Raw genomic sequence first — 19,941 nt, forward strand, 5'->3', positions numbered from 1 at the left:
TTTGTGCAGTGTTTTACTGGTACATCAGCACCTTGATAAAGCAAAGAATGAGGACGACACCAACTGTATGCACAATTAGATCAACTTTGCTTTTTGCCGTTTTTCTCAGCATACACACAGGCACAAAGCACTGGTAAAACACCACACATGAATCCTTTTGCAATCATACATACAATTGCACCCCCCCCTTTGGCAATGTTTAATCTATGTATGTCAGTATTGTTGGAAGAGAGACCTGAAAGAATGGGAAGATGCAGCAAACAGAGATAGATGAATCTGCCAATTTCAGTTTCTTTCATTTCCTCATTTTCCCAGCCTTAAATTCAGATCTCTGCATTTCCTCATCAGATAGCAATAATAATTAAAAATCCTCATGAAAATTTACAAACATTTTAGTACAATTTTTTCCTAATGCATTTTTGCAAAGCACTTCCTCCCATACATTTTTTGTATATAATTTTCGCTAACATATCCATTTTTATGCACATTTTACCTCCGTGGGTGCATTTTTGCACACATTACTCGGCTGGAGAACTTAAAAGCACAATTCAGAGAAGTGCAAATGTCAAAGGATGGCTGTGTTTCAGTTCGCGTATTGCTTCAGAAAGTGTGGATTAGCCTTTAAATGCAAACTGAATCACATTGCTTCCCTTTCCCCAGCAGCCAATGGTGTGTGTGCAATTTGGAAATTAAAAACTAAAGAGAACAGTGGCGAATACTCAAGACATTGGCTCCCCCTGCAGAAATAAGACTAAGAGTTCAAAAATTCCCCAATCTGGGGAGAAGTTCAGATGACAAGCATTTCAGACACATCCAGCCAAGTCACAGGGAAGAGAGTTGGTGTGGTGAATACCGGGCGCATGACATGTGATATTGGGTAAGTTCACAGTTAACTTGAAAGAGGGGAATCCTTTGCACGACCCATTTCCCCTGGCTGCTCCATATAAGAACTGGATGTGATATCGACACTCACCTGAACAGAAAGATTCTGGGCAGGTGAACCGGACCTTATAGTCATGGCAGACACCCCTTTTTCCTTGCTGGGCATTGATGCAAGCGAACCCATTGACTGCATCATTCCTGCTCAACGACACAAGGCAGAGTATGGGGGACAGGTACAGGGAAAAAATAGTAGCCAAATTTGAGAGAGTGGCCAGTTCCTGATTTCCAGTATACGTGGCAAAAGCTGGTTGAACTCCAGTGGACTGTATTGTGCACAGATTGTTTTCCTGCTTACATCAGAAGCTAGGAACCTTCAGCCAACAGGCCCAACCAGACCGGGCAACCCTCCCTGTTTGGCCCACAAGGTTGTTTTTGCTAAGCTATAGTCACCTGCCCCACACCTGATGCCATAGATGGTAGCAGGTGCAGGACAGGAAAAGTCATGGCAAAGTGGGGTTTGCAGGAACTGCCTGTCAACTTATTGTGCCTTTGCAAGGGCTGATGAACTTTCCGACGGCAAGAGCTGTTTAACAGTGGAATGGACTCCCTTGGAAGGTAGTGGACTCTCCTTGGAAGTTTTTTAACAGAGTGCTGTGGGTTAAACCACAGAGCCCAGGACTTGTCGATCAGAAGGTTGGCGGTTCAAATCCCTGCGACGGAGTGAGCTCCCATTGCTCGGTCCCAGCTCCTGCTACCCTTGCAGTTCGAAAGCATGTCAAAGTGCAAGTAGATAAATAGGTACCGCTCCAGAGGGAAGGTAAACGGCATTTCTGTGCGCTGCTCTGGTTCGCCAGAAGCGGCTTAGTCATGCTGGCCACATGACCTGGAAGCTGTATGCCGGCTCCCTCGGCCAATAAAGCGAGATAAGCACCGCAACCCCAGAGTCAGCCACGACTGGACCTAATGGTCAGGGGTCCCTTTACCTTTATCTGTCGGGTTCTTTAGTTGCAAGTCCTGTATTGCAGGGGTTGAACTGGTTTTCCCTTCCAACTCCACAATTCTATGATTCTGTTTTTTCTAATTGCTGCTGTTATTTGTTTAGGGTGACTTTCTCAAATTGCCTTCCATTTTTAAAAAAATCATTTGTAGGTGAAATAAGGCAGATTGCCAAAATAGCCATACATTGAAACTGATGGCATGAGTACACCGTTAAAATTCCTGTGAGGGTGATTTCAGGGACAACCATTCTCTAACTCTGAAAGAGCATTGTGCCTGTCAGAGTTAAGCCACCCGATTCATCATCCCAGTCCTGGGACTCAGCTGTACAGCTACAAATAAAACGTTTTAAATGTGTTGTAAAGTGCAATATACAAATGTGACACTAGATGTTTTTTAAAAAAGCATTTTCACAGCATTTTTTTAAATGTGTGTAGATTCCACCCTGGTCTTAAATGCAAAATAAAACAAAATTATACAGTTCTATCCAATTAAGTTCTACTTAGAGAGGAGCTGATGAAATTAATGGACCTATGTTAGTCATGCTCATTAATTCAACAGAGTGGAATTGACCCTGGATGCAACCTATAGCCATCATCTCCGTCTTCCCAACCCAAGCCAGAGAGGAATTCTCACCTGGAAAATATCTGTCCTGTCTGAGAAGCTGGGATTCCATCCACAGTTTGGACCTCGATAGCAAGTGGCTTGTTGCAAATGGCTTTTGGATAGTCCTTTTTGAGGTAGTATATCAGCTCATAGTCCCCAGTTGCACTGGGATTGTCCCGGTTTAACCATTTTGTCTTGCAAACTAAGGGAGAAGAAACCAAGAGAGTAGAGTATTAGAAATTGTTGCAAACCTTCCAGCCCCATATTCCTCTCTGCTTATGGTTGCAATAAAAATAAACCCATGGACATCTATGTTTTCAGAGCATGTAAAGGTAAAGGTAAAGGGACCCCTGACCAGTTGTGGCTGACTCTGGGGTTGCGGTGCTCATCTCGCTTTATTGGCCGAGGGAGCCGACGTACAGCTTCTGGGTCATATGGCCAGCATGACTAAGCCACTTCAGGCGAACCAGAGCGGCGTATGGAAATGCCGTTTACCTTCCCGCCGGAGTGGTACCTATTTATCTACTTGCACTTTGACGTGCTTTCAAACTGCTAGGTTGGCAGGAGCAGGGACCAAGCAACGGGAGCTCACCCTGTTGCGGGGATTCGAACCGCCAACCTTCTGATCGGCAAGTCCTAGGTTCTGTGGTTTAACCCACAGCACCACCCACAGAGGTCCAAATGAACTGAACTTCTGAGAAACACAGGCCTATGTGTCAGCATAGTTGCAAGTCGGCACGGTGGGCAAACGAACAGAAAACAGCCCAATTCACGCAAAATTAAAGAGATGCAATATGAAGAGCGTTGCAGTCCCCTGAGACCCAGACACGATAGCTTTGTGTCCAGTTAATAATAATGATAATGAGATGTAAAATTCATGGCTAGAATTTTTCATTTGGATTTTGCTCTTTACCTGGTGCAGGGCTTTGGGGAGTCGTTTGGACTGGCACAGTGTCGATGGGGGTATTAGCTGTCGTTGTCTGCAGAGGCAGAGAGTCAACAGGTGTGCTAGCTGCAGGCGTCAGCCCAGACTGATCCTGGCCTGTTGGGAAAGTGATTGGCACCATTACTTCTGAGAAGGGAGATCTTGGAAAGAAATGGGAAAATCTCCCAATGAAAGAACAGCGGCAAGAAAAATGGATGAGTTATGCAGAGCTGGCTAAATTGACATACAAATTGCGGGACAAGGACAACTGTGACTTTAAGGAAGAATGGGAGCTTTTTACAAATTATCTAAAAAGACAACAAAATGAAATGGACTTCTTGGCAGGTTTTGAATAAACACACACCAATCTATTGGTTGCTAACAGGGTAGACAGATAAGGTAAGGATATGTATAATTTCATAACATGCAGAGAATAATATGTGCTGAGAAATCAGAGAGAGGAGCTTAGGGAAGTCTTTGGAGTGGGTGGGAGGGTTTGAAGGGGGTGGGAAAGGGGGGGAAGTAATGAATATTATATGCTTTGATAATCTGTTATGTTGAAATTGTTAATAAAAACATTTTTTTTAAAAAAGGAAAGAAATTGGAAAATCAGGATAGATGCTGAATCCTTTTCCTTCAGTAACACCTCCACACCGAGGGCTCATCTACACTTCCCTTTGTCCCATAATCTCTTCTCTTCATTCTGTGATTTCAAGGCACAGGGTCCCAGAGGTTTTCCTTTCGGTCTGTCGCTTTCCCTGGGAACCCCCCCCCCCCGATTACTGCTGAATTGGAACAATCCATAGAAAAGCTGGGATTGAAGCTGGATTATTCCTTCATTGTAGGGGGTTTGGACTAGATGACCATTGGGTCTCTTTCCACTCTGCAGTTCTATGATTCTATGTTTCCCATGTGCTCCGCCAACTGCCTTTCCTCAACTCCGCAGGACAGGAAGCACAGAGTGGCATCTTGAAAGCATTTCCTTGCCTGAAAATGTTCTCCCCCAGTGAAGGTCACAGCTCCGTGGAATATAAATGCGGGGTGTGTGTGTGTGTGTAATAATGTAATAATATTTGTGTATACGAGGAGCTGTGTGGCTTAATGTTTCCACGTTTTCTAGTTCTTCAGCTGCGCACACCTCCATTCCTTACCTTGAGTGGGGAACTGGTTCGTCTCCTGTGTTGCTGGTACAGGTGCAGCAGTTGCAGCAGATGTGGATTCCACCCCAGGCTGGCCTTTTCCTGCTGGAAACATATATGTAATTTAGGTGACATTAGGGACGCGGGTGGTGCTGTGGGTTAAACCACAGCTTATCCCTAATGCAAAGCCTTTTCAATCAGCTCTGCTTTCTTGTATGATTGGGGGGTCTTTGTTACTCACCACAGAAGGAATCAGGACAGGTGAACCGCACCTGATAATCAAGGCAGATGACACCTTTTCCCTGGTGGGCATTGACGCAGGCAAATCCACGGGTAGAATCATTCCTGTTTGGATCACAGGAGGCAAAGCAGACACGGAACAGCTGAAGGAGATAGAGCTCTGGCAGTCATTTGAGGTGACATCCCAACATGGCCAGGGAGGCAGGGAAAGCCAAACCCACAAACAGGAGTGAAGGAAGCTGTCATGGCTTATGGGGAAGTCAGACCCTGAAGCTGTCGTGCAACTGAAGCTGTGCTTCCAGGGCTGCAAGTACCCAACTGACCAGCTATAGAATAGGCATAGGCAAACTTGGCCCTCCAGATGTTTTGGGACTACAACTCCCACCATCCCTGACCACTGGTCCTGTTAGCTAGGGATGATGGTAGTTGTAGTCTCAGAACATCTGGAGGGCTGAGTTTGCCTATGCCTGCCATAGAATGATGCTTCCAACATGTGATGATAGCTTCAGATCCATGGCAGCCTCAGTTGCAAACACCACATGTGCCTATTCCAGAGGACAGAACAAATCTTAGAATTAGGTCCACAATGCTTATTTCAATTTACAAGAAAGGAGATTCTGAGCAGACATTAGGAAGGACTTTCTTTTGATATGAGCTGCTTGGCTCTTGGAATGGGGTGGACTCTACTTCTTTGGAGGTTGGGTGGCCCTCTGTCAGGAATTATTTATCTATGATTCTTACATTGCAGCGAGTTGAACTACTGGTAGTTGGAGGCTACTTCCAACCCTACAATTCTATGATTTCACTCAACCAACTCACAGATCGCCAAAGTTCTCATAAAGGCAAACGCCCTTATTCCCATTCAAGGCCACCTTCTCTCTGGAGATGGTAAACCCGTGTCTATGAGATATCTGGGGAGACCTTCACAGCTGACAAAGAAGCAGCGCACACAACATCTGCTAGATACAACGTGGAGCAGTCTTGGCTGCCAAAGAAAATCGTTTATAGACAGCCAACCAGGCTCACTTAAGAGCCAGCTCAGACAACTTCTGCCAATCATCTCCAAACTCATCCCATGGAATCTTACACAGCAAACTGTTGCCCAGTCTCGGAAGCTGGGATCCCATCCACTGTCTGGACCTCAATTGCAATTGGTTCAAGACAGATTGCGTCAATTTCATTTTCATCCATGATGTCAGAAAGAAGTTCGTAGTCCCCAGTCCCAGAAGGATTATCCCGGTCAAACCAATTGGTCTTGCAAGCTGAAGAAGAAAAAGAAATATGAGTTGTAGCTCATTAAACAGTGATAACAATGGGAAGGCGTTCTCTGTTCGCCCCCAAGTGGAAACAAGCCAGAGCTACAACAACATGCTGGAGAGTGAATTGCTCCTGCCCAGTGTTTCAGCCAACCAGCCCATGCCTGCCCTTCAAGATACTGGAGTGGTAGTCAACTGAGTTTTACTCAGAGTAGACCTATTGAAATTAATGGACCTAACTTAGTCATGTTCATTATTTTCAATTGTTCTCCTCTGAGTAGGACTAACTTTGGAGACAATCCTATAAAAAGAATAACAAGTTTTAATTAAGTCGATTTTAAGCAACCATGCTTCTGCCGACTTGGAGCAGGTAACACAAATGAAGGCATATTGCTCGCATGCACGCACACACACACACACCTTGCTCTTGAACCTGGGATCCAGTTTTCACTTCTGGAGAGACAGCAGTTGGGGCTAGAAGGGTAACAGGCTCTAATCCTGCTCCAGGTTGATTCTGGTCACCTGTAGAAAAGTGGTTGATGGCTGGAGTGAAAATGTTCTTGCATGAATGCTATTTATTTCATTATTTCATTTATATCATACCTATCCCCCAAGGAGCATAAGGTAGTATGATACATCGTTCCTCACTTAATTTTTTTAATCTGCATGGCAACCCTCTGAGGTAGGATAAACTTTCATGGCTAAGTAGGAATTTAAACCCTGGTCTGAGTGGGGTTTGAACTCAGCTCCCAAAGGGAAAGGTTGATGTGAGGCTGCAGTATATAAATATATGCAGGAATACATGCCGCTTAGCTAGCTCTTAATTATTTTGAGGTAGAAAAGAGCAAGAAAGGAATCCCTTCCCCAAGAATTTTTTTTTTTTGGGGGGGGGAATAATGCCTTTTACGTCCCCCACATAAAGCAACTAAACCTATACACCTGAGGTTTGGCAGGCTTAATCTCCTCTAGAGGGGCTCCTGTGTTTGCAAATTTTATCCAATTTGGTTACCTATTATAGTGAATGTGGGGAGCACAGGGCTTTGTTTTATACAGAAGCAGTTATGGTGTGCTTTGACCAACTGTGCTCAAGGAAGTCCAAATGAAAAGGTCTCTTTGTTAATGGTTCAACCCTACCCTTGTTTAGATAAATAGACCAGTATTTATTTGAGGGCAAGTCATTAAAAAACATAAAACGCTTCTGTGATTTTCCCTACTTTGAATAAATAAAATTGCATCTGATAAGTTTCCTACTTAATTTCCCCTCTCCTGGTAAGTTTCCTATACAGTGGTACCTCTAGTTATGAACTTAATTCATTCCGGAGGACCGTTCTTAACCTGAAACTGTTCTTAACTAGAGGTGTGCTTTCACTAATGGGGCCTCTTGCTGCCACTGCGCCGCTGGCACACGATTTCCGTTCTCATCCTGGGGCAAAGTTCTCAACTCGAGGTACCTCTTCCAGGTTAGCAGAGTTTGTAACCTGAAGCGTTTGTAACCTGAGGCGTTTGAAACCCGAGGTACCACTGTATTTAGTTTTAAGCTCTTTCTGCTTTCTCTGTTGTTTCCTGTTTCCTTCTAGGCAAAAGGGTTAGAGATGTATAGAATATCCTAAGAGCAATCTCTATGAGGGGAATACTATAGGTTACCCTTATTTATTCCAAACAGTCCGTCTCTTGAAACAGCACAGGCGTTGCATACATACCTTTTGCTGGGATATTTGGACTGCTTTGCACTTGCTCCAAGGTGGGAGTTGGAGCAGGAGGTGTAACAGGCTCTGGTGCTGGTGTGGACTGGATCTCACCACCTATGGAAAAAGATTATGAGCTTGAGGCTGAAGGAAGGGGACCAGTGTGACTGTGGGAGGCTTTGAAGGAAAGGCTACATTCCATTATTTATTTGACCTTCACCATCCCTTTTTTTGTTCTTCCCTTTTACCCCTTCTCAAGGATCATATATAGAGGGGCTATGCGCCTCTCCCCTGACCCAATCTGTTCAGTTTGCTTTAGTTTACAGTCCCTTCACATTTGCTTTCCACTTCATGTTACCAAACCTGCTAGGTCTTCTCCTAAGAATGGCACCCAGAGACCACTTTTCTCTCTAGCACACGGATAGCACTTTTGACACTTCTGTATGTATCCCCAGTATCTCTGAAGATAGTATTGCATCCCTACCTTTTACTGGGATTTTTGGACTGCCTTTAATTTCTTCCAAGGTTGGTATTGGGGCAGGAGATGTTACTGGCTCTGGACCTGGTGTGGATGGGATTTCACCACCTATGGAGGAAGATTCCAATTTGAGGCTAAAGGATGAGGACCAATGCGATGGAGTCACCCCTCCCAGGAAATGCTGTGGCCCTCTGCTTATTCCTTAGGCAATTGTTCTTTGAGCTCCACTTCCAGATGCTACCTTCTTTAGGATTATATACTGCATAACGTATATATAATCTGCTACTGCTAGGAGATGGGATTATTTCTACTATTTCTTTATTGGCTCTTTAGCTAACTTTGTCCTGCTTTCCATTCCCCCAAGATTCCAGACAAATGATGTAGAAGGATTCCTAAAATCAATTCCAGAATTTGAGCAAGTTCATGTAGCTTTCAGCTCCTGTAGTTCCACTTCCTGTTACCGAAGTGTACAGAATTTTTCACCTTTTGGTTCTTCTCCCAAGAATGGCATCCAGAGAAGGGCTTTTTCTCCAGCACGTGGATAGGATCATTGACACTTTGGTTATATAGCCTAAGTATCTCTTGGGATAGCTATAGCATACGTACCTTTCACTGGGATTTCTGGACTGCTTTCAACTTGTTTCAAGGTGGGAGTTGGGGCAGGAGGTGTAACAGGTTCTGGTCCCAGGGTGGGTGGGATCTCACCTATGGAGAAAGCAGATTGCAATTTGAGGCTAAAGGATGAGGACCAATGCGATGGAGTCATCCCTCACAAGAAATGCTATGGCCCTCTGCTTCTTCCTTAGGCAATTGTTCTTTGCTTTCCATCTCCAGATGCTACCTTCCTTAGGACTGTATATGGCACAACGTGTACATAATCTGTGTCTTAGTTCACCTGTCTGAGCTACCTGCTTTCAGAATGTGGTGTGCTTGTAGTCTAGAGAATGCTATTCATGTGTGCCATTCCTTGGTGGTGGGGATATTTGCATTTTCTAATTTGAAATATGGCTATTTATGTGAAATGTGAGATTATGACACCACCCCAAGCTGCACCAGACTGACAGAAGAAGGTGGCTGCATTATTTTTTCTTTTCTCTTTACCTGTATGGGGAACATTATAAGCTAAAGGTGAGTGCGTTCATTCCTGCAAACTAAAGCAAATTATCACTGCATAATTATTAGAAAAGCACGCTTAGAAACCTACTGGAGCAAAAGGGTGCTGAACAGGTGAACCGCACTTGGTAGTCGTAGCAGAGTTGCCCTTTCGCTTGTTCAGCATTGATGCAGGAAAAGCCAGTGATGACATCATGCCTGCTCAGAGAAAGAAGCAGATAGGTTGCAGTTGCAGTGCACAGAATGTTAGGAGGTACTGAGACAGAGCAAAGTCTGTAACCATAGAAATAGGGGCAGGGCTGTAACTCAGTGGTAGAACATCTGCCTTGCAAGCTGAAGGTACCAGGCTCTGTCGCCAGCATCTCCAGGGAGAACTTGGAGACATCCCTGCCAGCAATCCTAGAGAGCTGCTGCCAGTCAGTTTTTACAATACTGAGCAAGATGGGCAATTGGTTTGACTCAAGGTAAGGAAGCTTCTTATGTTTCTGCAGCTTTGCAGCTAGGCAATTAAAAATTGCATTGCATACAAGAAAGGCTTAACATCTCACACAGCAATCGGTTGCCCAGCCTTCAAAGCTGGGATCCCATCCACAGTCTGGACCTCGATCGCAAGTGGCATTCTGCATATCTCCTGAGGGTGCATCTGAATGAGGTTAAAAAGGAATTCCTGGTCCCCATCACCCGAAGGATTGTCTTCGTTAAACCAGCGCGTCTTGCAAGTGGAAGGAGACTCTATCAAAAGAGAAGCGATAGGAGGTTTCTTAGAATGCTTATGAAGCATCTGAAGAAGAGAAGCCTTGGTGCCTTGCCAGTGTCCAAGGATAGTCAAATCAAAGGCCTCTGAATTGGGAATTCAGTGCTATGCTTATTTTTCAAATTAATTGGAATCTCTTGTATGATATCTACATCTATACACACATCTATAATTTCCATTTTTTTACCTTCTAGGTCAGGCTGTGGGACTTTATGACCCCTATATGTTGTTGGACTCCAGTTCCTATACTCCTCAGCCAGCATGTTCAACTGTCTGGGATGCTGGGAGTCCAGCAAAATCTGGAAGGCCCACAAATTTCCCATCCCAATTCTAGGTCTTTCTCCAAAGACTGCACACAGAGAACAACTTGCTCTCCAGCCTGTGGACACCACTTTTGACTCTTGCACATGTCCCAAATGGAGCACTTCTTGAAACAGGCTCTGTGTTGATGACATACCTTGGTTTTTTTCCCCTGCTGCGGTGAGCTGTGTTGTGGTGTGTGGGTAGGTGGGAGAGGGTACTTACTTGGGGGCTGACATGTTAAGGTAAGAGCCAGTAGCACTTGGTGGGGCTGCAGTGCTTTGACTTCTGAGCAGTGGCAAGGCAGAAGCGTGGTCGTTGTGGTAGAATGCACTGCTGGAACCAATCCAGTGTTCCTGCTGGTGCATTTGCACCATGCCAACCTCTCTGCCGCCAGTCACTCCTAGTAAACTGCAGTAACACCAGTGATAACAGGTCAGGTGAGCACTGCTGACCACTATTACTTAGAGCAAGGAGAAGTCTACTAGAAGGCAGACTGTGGCATGGTTGTGATCTGTCAGTTAAAGCAATCATCTGGGACAACATAGATGAGTATTTATTTATTTATTTATTTGGACTAGATCTAGGAGCAAAGGCAGATTTAGGGGAGAACAACCGGTTCACCCACACTGAGCACTGAGCCAAGAAGGTGGTACAGGGAGTCCCACAACAATGACTTAGAACAGAAACTGAGAGTTGAGCTCCCCCCCCCAAAAAAAAAATATGTTTTGGGGTGTTGCATAGAGTGCTGCTGAAATTTGAAAGCCCAAAGTCCGCCACTGCTAGGAGATGGGATTATTTCTACTATTTCTTTATTGGCTCTTTAGCTAATTTTGTCCTGCTTTCCATTCTCCCGGGATTCCAGACAAATGATGTAGAAGGATTCCTAAAATAAATTCTGGAATTTGAGCAAGTTTGTGTAGCTTTCAGTTCCTGTAGTTCTACTTCATGTTACCAAAGTGTGTGAAATTATCCACTTTTGGGGTCTTCTCCCAAGAATAGCGTTCAGAGAAGGGCTTTTTCTCCAGCAGGTGGATAGGACTTTTGACACTTCTGTATGTATCCCCAGAATCTCTCAAGATAGCTGTAGTATTGCATGCCTACCTTTTACTGGGATTTTTGGACTGCCTTTAATTTCTTCCAAGGTTGGTGTTGGGGCAGGAGATGTTACTGGCTCTGGACCTGGTGTGGATGGGATTTCACCACCTATGGAGGAAGATTCCAATTTGAGGCTAAAAGATGAGGACCAATGCGATGCAGTCGTCCCTCCCAGGAAATGCTATGGCCCTCTGCTTATTCCTTAGGCACTTGTTCTTTGAGCTCCACCTCCAGATGCTATCTTCCTTAGGACTGTACACTGCATAACGTGTATATAATCTGCTACTGCTAGGAGATGGGATTATTTCTACTATTTCTTTATTGGCTCTTCAGCTAACTTTGTCCTGCTTTCCATTCCCCGGGATTCCAGACAAATGATGCAGAAGGATTCCTAAAATTAATTCTGGAATTTGAGCAAGTTTGTGTAGCTTTCAGCTCCTGTAGTTCCATTTCCTGTTACCAAAGTGTGTGAAATTTTTCACCTTTTAGTTCTTCTCCCAAGAATGGCATCCAGAGAAGGGCTTTTTCTCCAGCACGTGGATAGGATTCTTTGACACTTTGGTTATATAGCCCAAGTATTTCTTGGAATAGCTATAGGGTGGCATACGTACCTTTCACTGGGATTTCTGGAATGCTTTCAACTTGTTTCAAGGTGGGAGTTGGGGCAGGAGGTGTAACAGGTTCTAGTCCCGGGGTGGTTGGGATCTCACCACCTATAGGAAAAGATTCTGAGTTTCAGGCCACTGTGATGGAGCTGGCTCTCCAAAGAAGGAGCTTCATTTTTTGTGTATTAGCCAAACATTCATCTGTCTTTTCCCCTCTTCTTCCTCTTTCATTCATGAAGGAGCGTCTCCACCCCCATCGTTCTACCTGGACACTGAGGTCCAGCACCGAGGGCCTTCTGGGGGTTCCCTCACCGTGAGAAGCCAAGTTACAGGGAACCAGTAAGAGGGCCTTCTCGGTAGTGGTGCCCACCCTGTGGAATGCCCTCCCATCAGATGTCAAAGAGAACAACAACTACCAGACTTTTAGAAGACATCTGAAGGCAGCCCTGTTTAGGGGAGCTTTTAATGTTTGATGTACTACGGTATTTTAATATTTTGTTGGAAGTCTCCCAGAGTGGCTGGGGAAGCCCAGCCAGATGGGCGGGGTATAAATAATAAATTATTATTATTATTATTGGGCAAAAAAAATCCTGCATTGCAGGGGTTGGACTAGATGACTCTTGCAGTCTCTTCCAACTCTATGATCCATGCATTACTTAATCTACAATCTGTGGTTTGTCTGACTGCATTCTATTATCTGTTCTACACACTGAACCAGGAAGAATTTCATCAACAGGATTCAAAGAACAAAGCAGTTAAAAACTTACCAGAGCAGAAAGACAGTGGGCAGGTAAATCGCACCTGGTAGTCATGACAGCGCTTGCCTTTTCCCTGGGAGGCATGGATGCAGGAAAAGCCAGTGCGAGCATCATTGCTGTTCAGAGAAAATAAGTCTTAATAGCCTTGTCTTGTGCTATCACATAGGGTTTTCAATGCATTTTCAATGCCTTAAACGGCAATAATGAAAGGAGACTGTGTAGTCATGCCATAAGATATTTACAGGTATTCCAATAAAAGTAAAAGTTGAAGTCGAGCTTTGCATTTCTTTTACGACAAGAATTAAACCACATTGCCAGTGCAACATTGTGCATGCTTATTCAGAGGTGTAGTGGACTCTCATTCATTGGAAGTTTTGAAAAGAAGTTACATGGCCATCTCTTGGGGATTCTTTCGCTGTGATTCCTTGATTAGGTGACCCTTGGGATACCTTCCAACTCTACAATTCTATTATTCTTTCATATCCCTAGTTTGGACACAAAATGAAAGCTCAAGGCACAGTAAAATAAAAATAAAAATTAATTAAATAATAATAATAATAATAATAATAATAATAATAATAATAATAATTATTAATAATAATAATAAATCCCCCACCAATTTCCAAGACCCATTTCACACAATACTAAATTCTCACGTAGTAAATATCTGCCCAGTCTCAGAAGCTGGGGTCCCATCCAATGTCTGGACCTCTATAGCTGTTGGTTCAGAGCAAATGTCATTGGGATACTTGTCCAAGATGTCAAAGAAGAATTCGTAGTCCCCAGTTCCAGAAGGATCATCTTCGTCAAACCAGCGTGTACTGCAAACTGGGGGATTAACAAGAACAAAAATACAAGACAACAAAGTTAAAAATCTCCTGAAACCAAAACACAAAGTACAGATACATCTGTTTTATTGGTGCACGTGTAGCAGGGGAGGTAGAAAAGGGACACAGAAAATAGGGAACCTTTGACCCTCTGGATGCTGCTGAACTACACCTCCCATGATCCCTGGCCATTGATCATGCTTGCTGGGGCTGATGGGTCAAAGGTTCCCCACATTTAAACTAAAAGGGACTGAAAACTGATGCAAAAGGTGTGCACATAGTGTGGTTCCATTCAACATTTGGAAAATAAGAAAAAGATGGAGAATTTCTTGTGCAAAGGTACTATAGGGGAACAAGGCCACATAATCCAAAACTCCAAAATCCAGGGAGAGATTTGAATGAGGATGCAGAAGCAGGAACCCTAAGTAAAACCACAGCATGTTTTCATGCACACATTGTGATGGGATTGCAGATGTGCCTTGCAGTTCAAAGAGAAATGTTGCTGCAGGAGGCTGAGATTCTGATGTAGGCTAGTCTTTTACGCCTACAGGAAATCTAAGGGTTGCACCCAACTAAGTCCTGCTCTTTTTCCATGGAGTTTTCTTGGCAGGGATACTGGAGTGGCTTGCCGGTTCCTGCTCCAGGTGGATCATGTTTGGTCAAAACTCTCCATTATGACCTGTCCATCTTGGGTGGTCCTGCATGGCATAGCTCATAGCTTCTCTGAGTTATTCAAGCTCCTTTGCCATGGCAAGGCAGTGATCCAGCATCTCAAAAAGCAGAGACATCACCTTGGCAACAAAGGTCCGTATAGTTAAAGCTATGGTTTTCCCAGTAGTGATGTATGGAAGTGAGAGCTGGACCATAAAGAAGGCTGATCGCCGAAGAATTGATGCTTTTGAATTATGGTGCTGGAGGAGACTCTTGAGAGTCCCATGGACTGCAAGAAGATAAAACCTATCCATTCCTAAGGAAATCACCCCTGAGTGCTCACTGGAAGGACAGATTGTGAAGCTGAGGCTCCAAGACTTTGGCCACCTCATGAGAAGAGAAGACTCCCTGGAAAAGACCCTGATGTTGGGAAAGATGGAGGGCACAAGGAGAAGGGGATGACAGAGGACGAGATGGTTGGACAGTGTTCTTGAAGCTACCAGCATGAGTTTGACCAAACTGCGGGAGGCAGTGGAAGACAGGAGTGCCTGGCGTGCTCTGGTCCATGGGGTCACGAAGAGTCAGACACAACTAAACAACCAAACAACAAAAGTCCTGCTCAAAGTAGACCCATTAAAATTAATGGATGAGCCTGCCATGCTCATTGATTTCAAAGAGCCTACCCTGGGTAGGATTAATGCTGCATACAACTCTGTGGACATCTTTATGAGGAAGGGCTGTAACTTTGCAATATGCAGAAGGTTCCAGGTTCAATGCCTGGCAACTCCAGGAAGGGATGGGAAGAGCTCCAGCTTGAAACCCTGGAGAGCCACTGCCAATCAGTGTAGACAATCCTGAGCTAGATTGTGCACCATGGGCCCATGCAGCCCTCATCCTAATTTCATGCAGCTGGAGTGGAGCCAGGGAGGGGAGTGAGTGAGAAAAAATGCAATGGAAAATATATGAAATGAATGGAGTGGTGTAAGTAGGAGAGTTGGGGGGAAGCCCTCTGAAAGTGATTAGTTCAGCTCTCTGCCAAGAATGATCTGACTCTTCTCTGGTAGCCCACTGAGGGTAGAGAGAAAGAAGGGGGTGGCAGAGAGGGTGGTTGTGACTCCTATACACTAAGCTCTGTGTGGGATAAATCCAGACTCATAGGCTTAATGCATGAATGGGTTAAGACCATAGAGTAGACTGTTCTGTCAAACTTAGCTAGGTTACTCCCCCTAACCTTGAGAGGTTATCAAGCCTTGGTTCTTTCCTTCCACTGTGTGAACCCTACCAGGCTTAAGCTCCATCCTCCGAGCTTAAACTATGTGGCTTTAGCAAGCTGTCATGGTTTTTCTAAACAAATAATTTAGAAAACATTTGGAACCATTTTGAAACCTAAGTTATACATACTGTCTGTCTTTCTTGCTGCTGTATAGAAAAGCACATGAATCTGACCTTTGATGAGTTGGTAAGTAAACCATTTTTAACTTACCAAATGTGTGGTCTCTTTCTTTTCTAAGGGAAGTTGTAAAATTTGGAAGCAACTTTTCCAGTCCCCTCTCCTAGTTCATCAATCTTTCAAAAGTTGAGGAAGTGCTGTAACTCAGTGGTAGATCATCTGCTTTGCATGCAGAAGGACCCAGGTTAAATCCTTTCTTACCTCCTTTTTTACTCTCAGCACTGGTGGTTTCTTCTGGTCCAGGTTGAGGTGTCTGAGCTGGAGGAAAAGTTGTCTCTGGTCCCAACTGAGCCTGGGCGGTGGGAGCTGAAGAAGAAGATTAGAGGTGAAACTTGTGTTGTATCTTGTTGGGGGGAGGGAGGGAGGCATGCGGGTTTCCCAGGGGTATATGGTTGGCCAGGGTGGAAAACAGGAAGCTGGACATGATGGTGAGGTCTGAATCTAGATTCAATCCAGATCATGCAAACATCAGCAGAGCCCAACTGGGTCTGATTAGCCACCTCTTTCTCCTCTTCCTACCCCCCCCTTCTGACCCCCTGCAGTGGTGGTTTGTTCTAGTCCAAGGTAAGGCGTCTGGGCTGGAGGTAAAGTAGTATCTGGTCTTAATGGCCTTAATGGAACGTGGGGAGTGGGGGCTGAAGAAAAATGCCATAGGTGAAACTTGTGGTTCAGCCTTAGTAGTATCAGATGCATATATTTCTCCATGGGGATTTTTGACCCATGAAAGGCCAGCCTGTTTTCCTCCACTCGTGACAGGTGGAATTGTTTGATTTGCAAATTTGATATTTGCAAATCAAACAAATATCAGAAAGGATGTTGAGTGTCCAGGAAGCCCTGTCATCCAAAGGAAATGGAACCAGGTGGTACCTCTGTGCAGAAATTCCTCTCTCAACTCAAAAGTGAGGACTGCCCAATATTCTACATGGCACATCAACAGAGCTAAATTAATTCTGTGCCTTGCCATCACTTTCCCTTTTTCTTACCTCCTTTCTGACCTTCGGCACTTGTGGTTTGTTCTGGTCCAAGGTGAGGTGTCTGGGCTGGAGGGAATGTCGTTTCTGGTCTTAATGGAATCTGGGGAGTGGGCTCTGAAGAAAGAGTTCAGAGATTAAACTTGGGGTGCAGACTTGGGAGTGGTAGCTGAACTGTGGGGTTCTGTGCCTCCTTGAAGGAATGCCCACTTGCTTCAACTGATTCTTGACATTTATATTTGTAAATTAAGCAAATATCGCAAAGGACATTGTTAGTGTTCAGTGCAGTCTACCACCCAAATAAAATGCAATTGGGTGGCATCTCTTCCCAGAAATTCTAGTCACCTCTTATACATGGGGAACACACAATATTCTAGATCAGTGGTTCCCAACTGGTGATCTGAGAACCCTGGGGGGTCTGCATAACGCACCCCGGGGCGTCTGTGGCACCATTCACATTACAAAAACTACTATAGGTAAGTCAAATTTTCAAAAGCATGGGGCGCATGGCTCGGCTTGTCAAAAACAGAGGACCAGGAGCACGTAGCTAATTATGAGCTACTGTTCTAGTTGACTCAAATGGCAAACAGATCCTAACCAGTTGATTAGACACCTCTGTTTCAATTCCTACCTCCCTTCAGAATGGTGGTTTGTTCTGGTCCAGGGTGAGGCGTCTGGACTGGAGGTAAAGTTGTCTCCGGTCTCAATGGAACCTGGGGAGTGGGCTCTGAAGAAAGAGTTCAGAGATTATTGTTCTAGTTGACTCAAATGGCAAACAGATCCCTACAGTTGATTAGACGTTTCCGTTTCCATTCCTACCTCCCTTCAGAATGGTGGTTTGTTCTGGTCCAGGGTGAGGCGTCTGGACTGGAGGTAAAGTTGTCTCCGGTCTCAATGGAACCTGGGGAGTGGGCTCTGAAGAAAGAGTTCAGAGATTAAACTTGGGGTGCAGACTTGGGAGTGGTAGCTGAACTGTGGGGTTCTGTGCCTACTTGCTTCAATTCATTATTGACATTTATATTTGTAAATTAAGCAAATATCACAAAAGACATTGTGGGTATTCAGTGCAGTCTACCACCCAAAGGAAATTCAGTTGGGTGGCATCTCTTCCTAGAAATTCTAGTCACCGCTTAGACGTGGGGAAAACACAATACTCTAGATCAGTGGTTCCCAGTTGGTGATCTGTGGACACTCAGAGGGTCTGTGGCACCATTCACATAACAAAAACTTCTACAGAGATATCAAAATTTTCAAAAGCATGGGGTGCATGGCTTGACTTTTGAAAAACAGAGGGCCTGCAGTACTTAGCTAATTAGGAACAACTGATCTAGACGACTCAAATGGCAACAGATCCCAATCAGTTGATTAGGCATCTCTGTTTCTATTCCTACTGTGATGGCACAATGACATTTCCCCCCCTCGGCGCCATTGGGCCCGCCCTCACGCAAATATAGTGCAACCATCTCACAGTACACCAATTACATGAATTTCTACAAATTACCCCACATTATCTAGTGGGGGGGGGGCTTGTGTGAGGGAAAACTTTATGATTTGGAGTCTCAGGCAGGATTTGATCAAATAAACAAGAAAGATTTTATTAAACAAAGGGCACTTCTGGTTATAATGTTTTTTCAGGAAACTGGTCACCTAATAATATTTATACTAAACCTAAGTGTTGTTATGAACTTCTGATCAAGCACAGCTTCTTTTAAACTTCAGTTGCTTATGTTCAGTTACTTCGCTTCAGGTAGATGTTACGGGTTTTTAGACTAAAGGGTAAATGTTCAGCTTATTTCTAGTTATTTCACTTCAGTTCTTTCTCAGTTGCACAGCTGTTGCCGCTTAATACATTGGTTCTTAAACAAGGTGGTACTTCTTGTCAGTTACACACCCCTTTGACAACCCTACTGCTGAGGTACTCCAAGTAACAGACCCAAGGGATCACCACACCCCTCTTAACTTGTTTGGGAGTACAGTGGTGCCCCGCAAGACGAAATTAATTCGTTCCGCAATTTTTGTCGTCTAGCGAATTTTTCGTCTTGCGAAGCACGAAATCCCATAGGAATGCATTGAAAATCAATTAATGCGTTCCTATGGTCAAAAAAAGTCCAAACAAAGCCAAATTTGGTACAACAACAGTTTATTAACTGCTCTTTAAAGTCACACATACTGTAAAGAGCAGTTTAAAAATTGAAGGGAAAATAAATTAACTTTATAAACAAAACATGTCTTTGTTTTTAGACAAAGGAAACAAAGCCGCGAGACGTTTTCGTCTTGCGAAGCAAGCCCATAGGGAAATTTCGTCTTGCGAGGCAAATCGCGAACGGAAAAACCTTTCGTCTAGCGAGTTTTTTGTCTTGCGAGGCATTCGTCTTGCGGGGCACTACTGTATTCCCTTTTTGTAGCAGAATCTCTCCCCTTCTGACTGGAATAAGACTTAAGTAGACTGTATCTTTCCAGCTTCTACTTCTGGCTCAGCCTCAGCTTCCCAGTTAATTCCTGGCCTATTACTCTCACAGGACACCATACACTGTCCTTCACACTAAACTCCTTTCTGTAGCTTTTGATATATTACTCAGAGTGGATGTTTCTACCCAGAACCAACTCTTTCTCTTCTCACTCCCTATCTCCCAAACTGAAACCTGTCTCCCAACCTAAAATCTGTCTCTCCAAATCCTCTCCTTTTCAACTCCTGCTCTTGGAACCCCGGCCAATCAGAAGTGCCATTCATTAACTGTTTGCGGGCAGGGAAAAAGAAAAAGAAAACACTTGGTAATGCAACCTGCCCAGAAAAACAAACTTTCCCATCATACCTACCTCCTTTCAGAATGGTGGTTTGTTCTGGTCCAGGGTGAGGTGTCTGGGCTGGTGGTAAAGTCGTCTCTGGTCTCAATGGAACCTGTGGAGTAGGGGCTGAAGAAAGGGTTCAGAAATTATTGTTCTAGATGACTCAAATGGCAAACAGATCCTAACCAGTTGATTAGACACCTCTGTTTCAATTCCTACCTCCCTTCAGAATGGTGGTTTGTTCTGGTCCAAGGTGTGGTGTCTGGGCTGGAGGTAATGTCGTTTCTGGTCTTAATGGAATCTGGGGAGTGGGCTCTGAAGAAAGAGTTCAGAGATTAAACTTGGGGTGCAGACTTGGGAGTGGTAGCTGAACTGTGGGGTTCTGTGCCTCCTTGAAGGAATGCCCACTTGCTTCAATTC

General features: G+C 44.4%; 1 protein-coding gene across 1 annotated transcript; it reads right to left on the minus strand.

Moving 5' to 3' along the window:
* Positions 1-13: 13 nt before the first annotated feature.
* Positions 14-19,789, minus strand: LOC308591491 (mucin-5AC-like; the record flags this gene model as incomplete). The annotated part of the gene is made up of 23 exons (XM_081202254.1): positions 19,741-19,789; positions 19,552-19,647; positions 17,554-17,649; positions 17,366-17,461; positions 16,747-16,851; positions 15,965-16,069; positions 13,492-13,663; positions 12,845-12,951; positions 12,084-12,185; positions 11,479-11,580; positions 9,869-10,052; positions 9,412-9,518; positions 8,814-8,912; positions 8,214-8,315; positions 7,745-7,846; positions 6,465-6,566; positions 5,876-6,050; positions 4,790-4,893; positions 4,561-4,653; positions 3,398-3,526; positions 2,515-2,686; positions 974-1,080; positions 14-63 (listed from the first exon to the last, which is right to left on the minus strand). Exons 11-23 carry the CDS (start codon positions 9,961-9,963, stop codon positions 14-16), a joined length of 1,437 nt encoding a protein of 478 aa, XP_081058380.1. The 5' UTR covers positions 9,964-10,052; positions 11,479-11,580; positions 12,084-12,185; positions 12,845-12,951; positions 13,492-13,663; positions 15,965-16,069; positions 16,747-16,851; positions 17,366-17,461; positions 17,554-17,649; positions 19,552-19,647; positions 19,741-19,789.
* Between the last annotated feature and the right edge of the window lie 152 nt (positions 19,790-19,941).

This window comes from Podarcis bocagei, assembly GCF_964188305.1.
Source record: "Podarcis bocagei genome assembly, chromosome: 7".
Taxonomy (NCBI): Eukaryota; Metazoa; Chordata; class Lepidosauria; order Squamata; family Lacertidae; genus Podarcis; species Podarcis bocagei.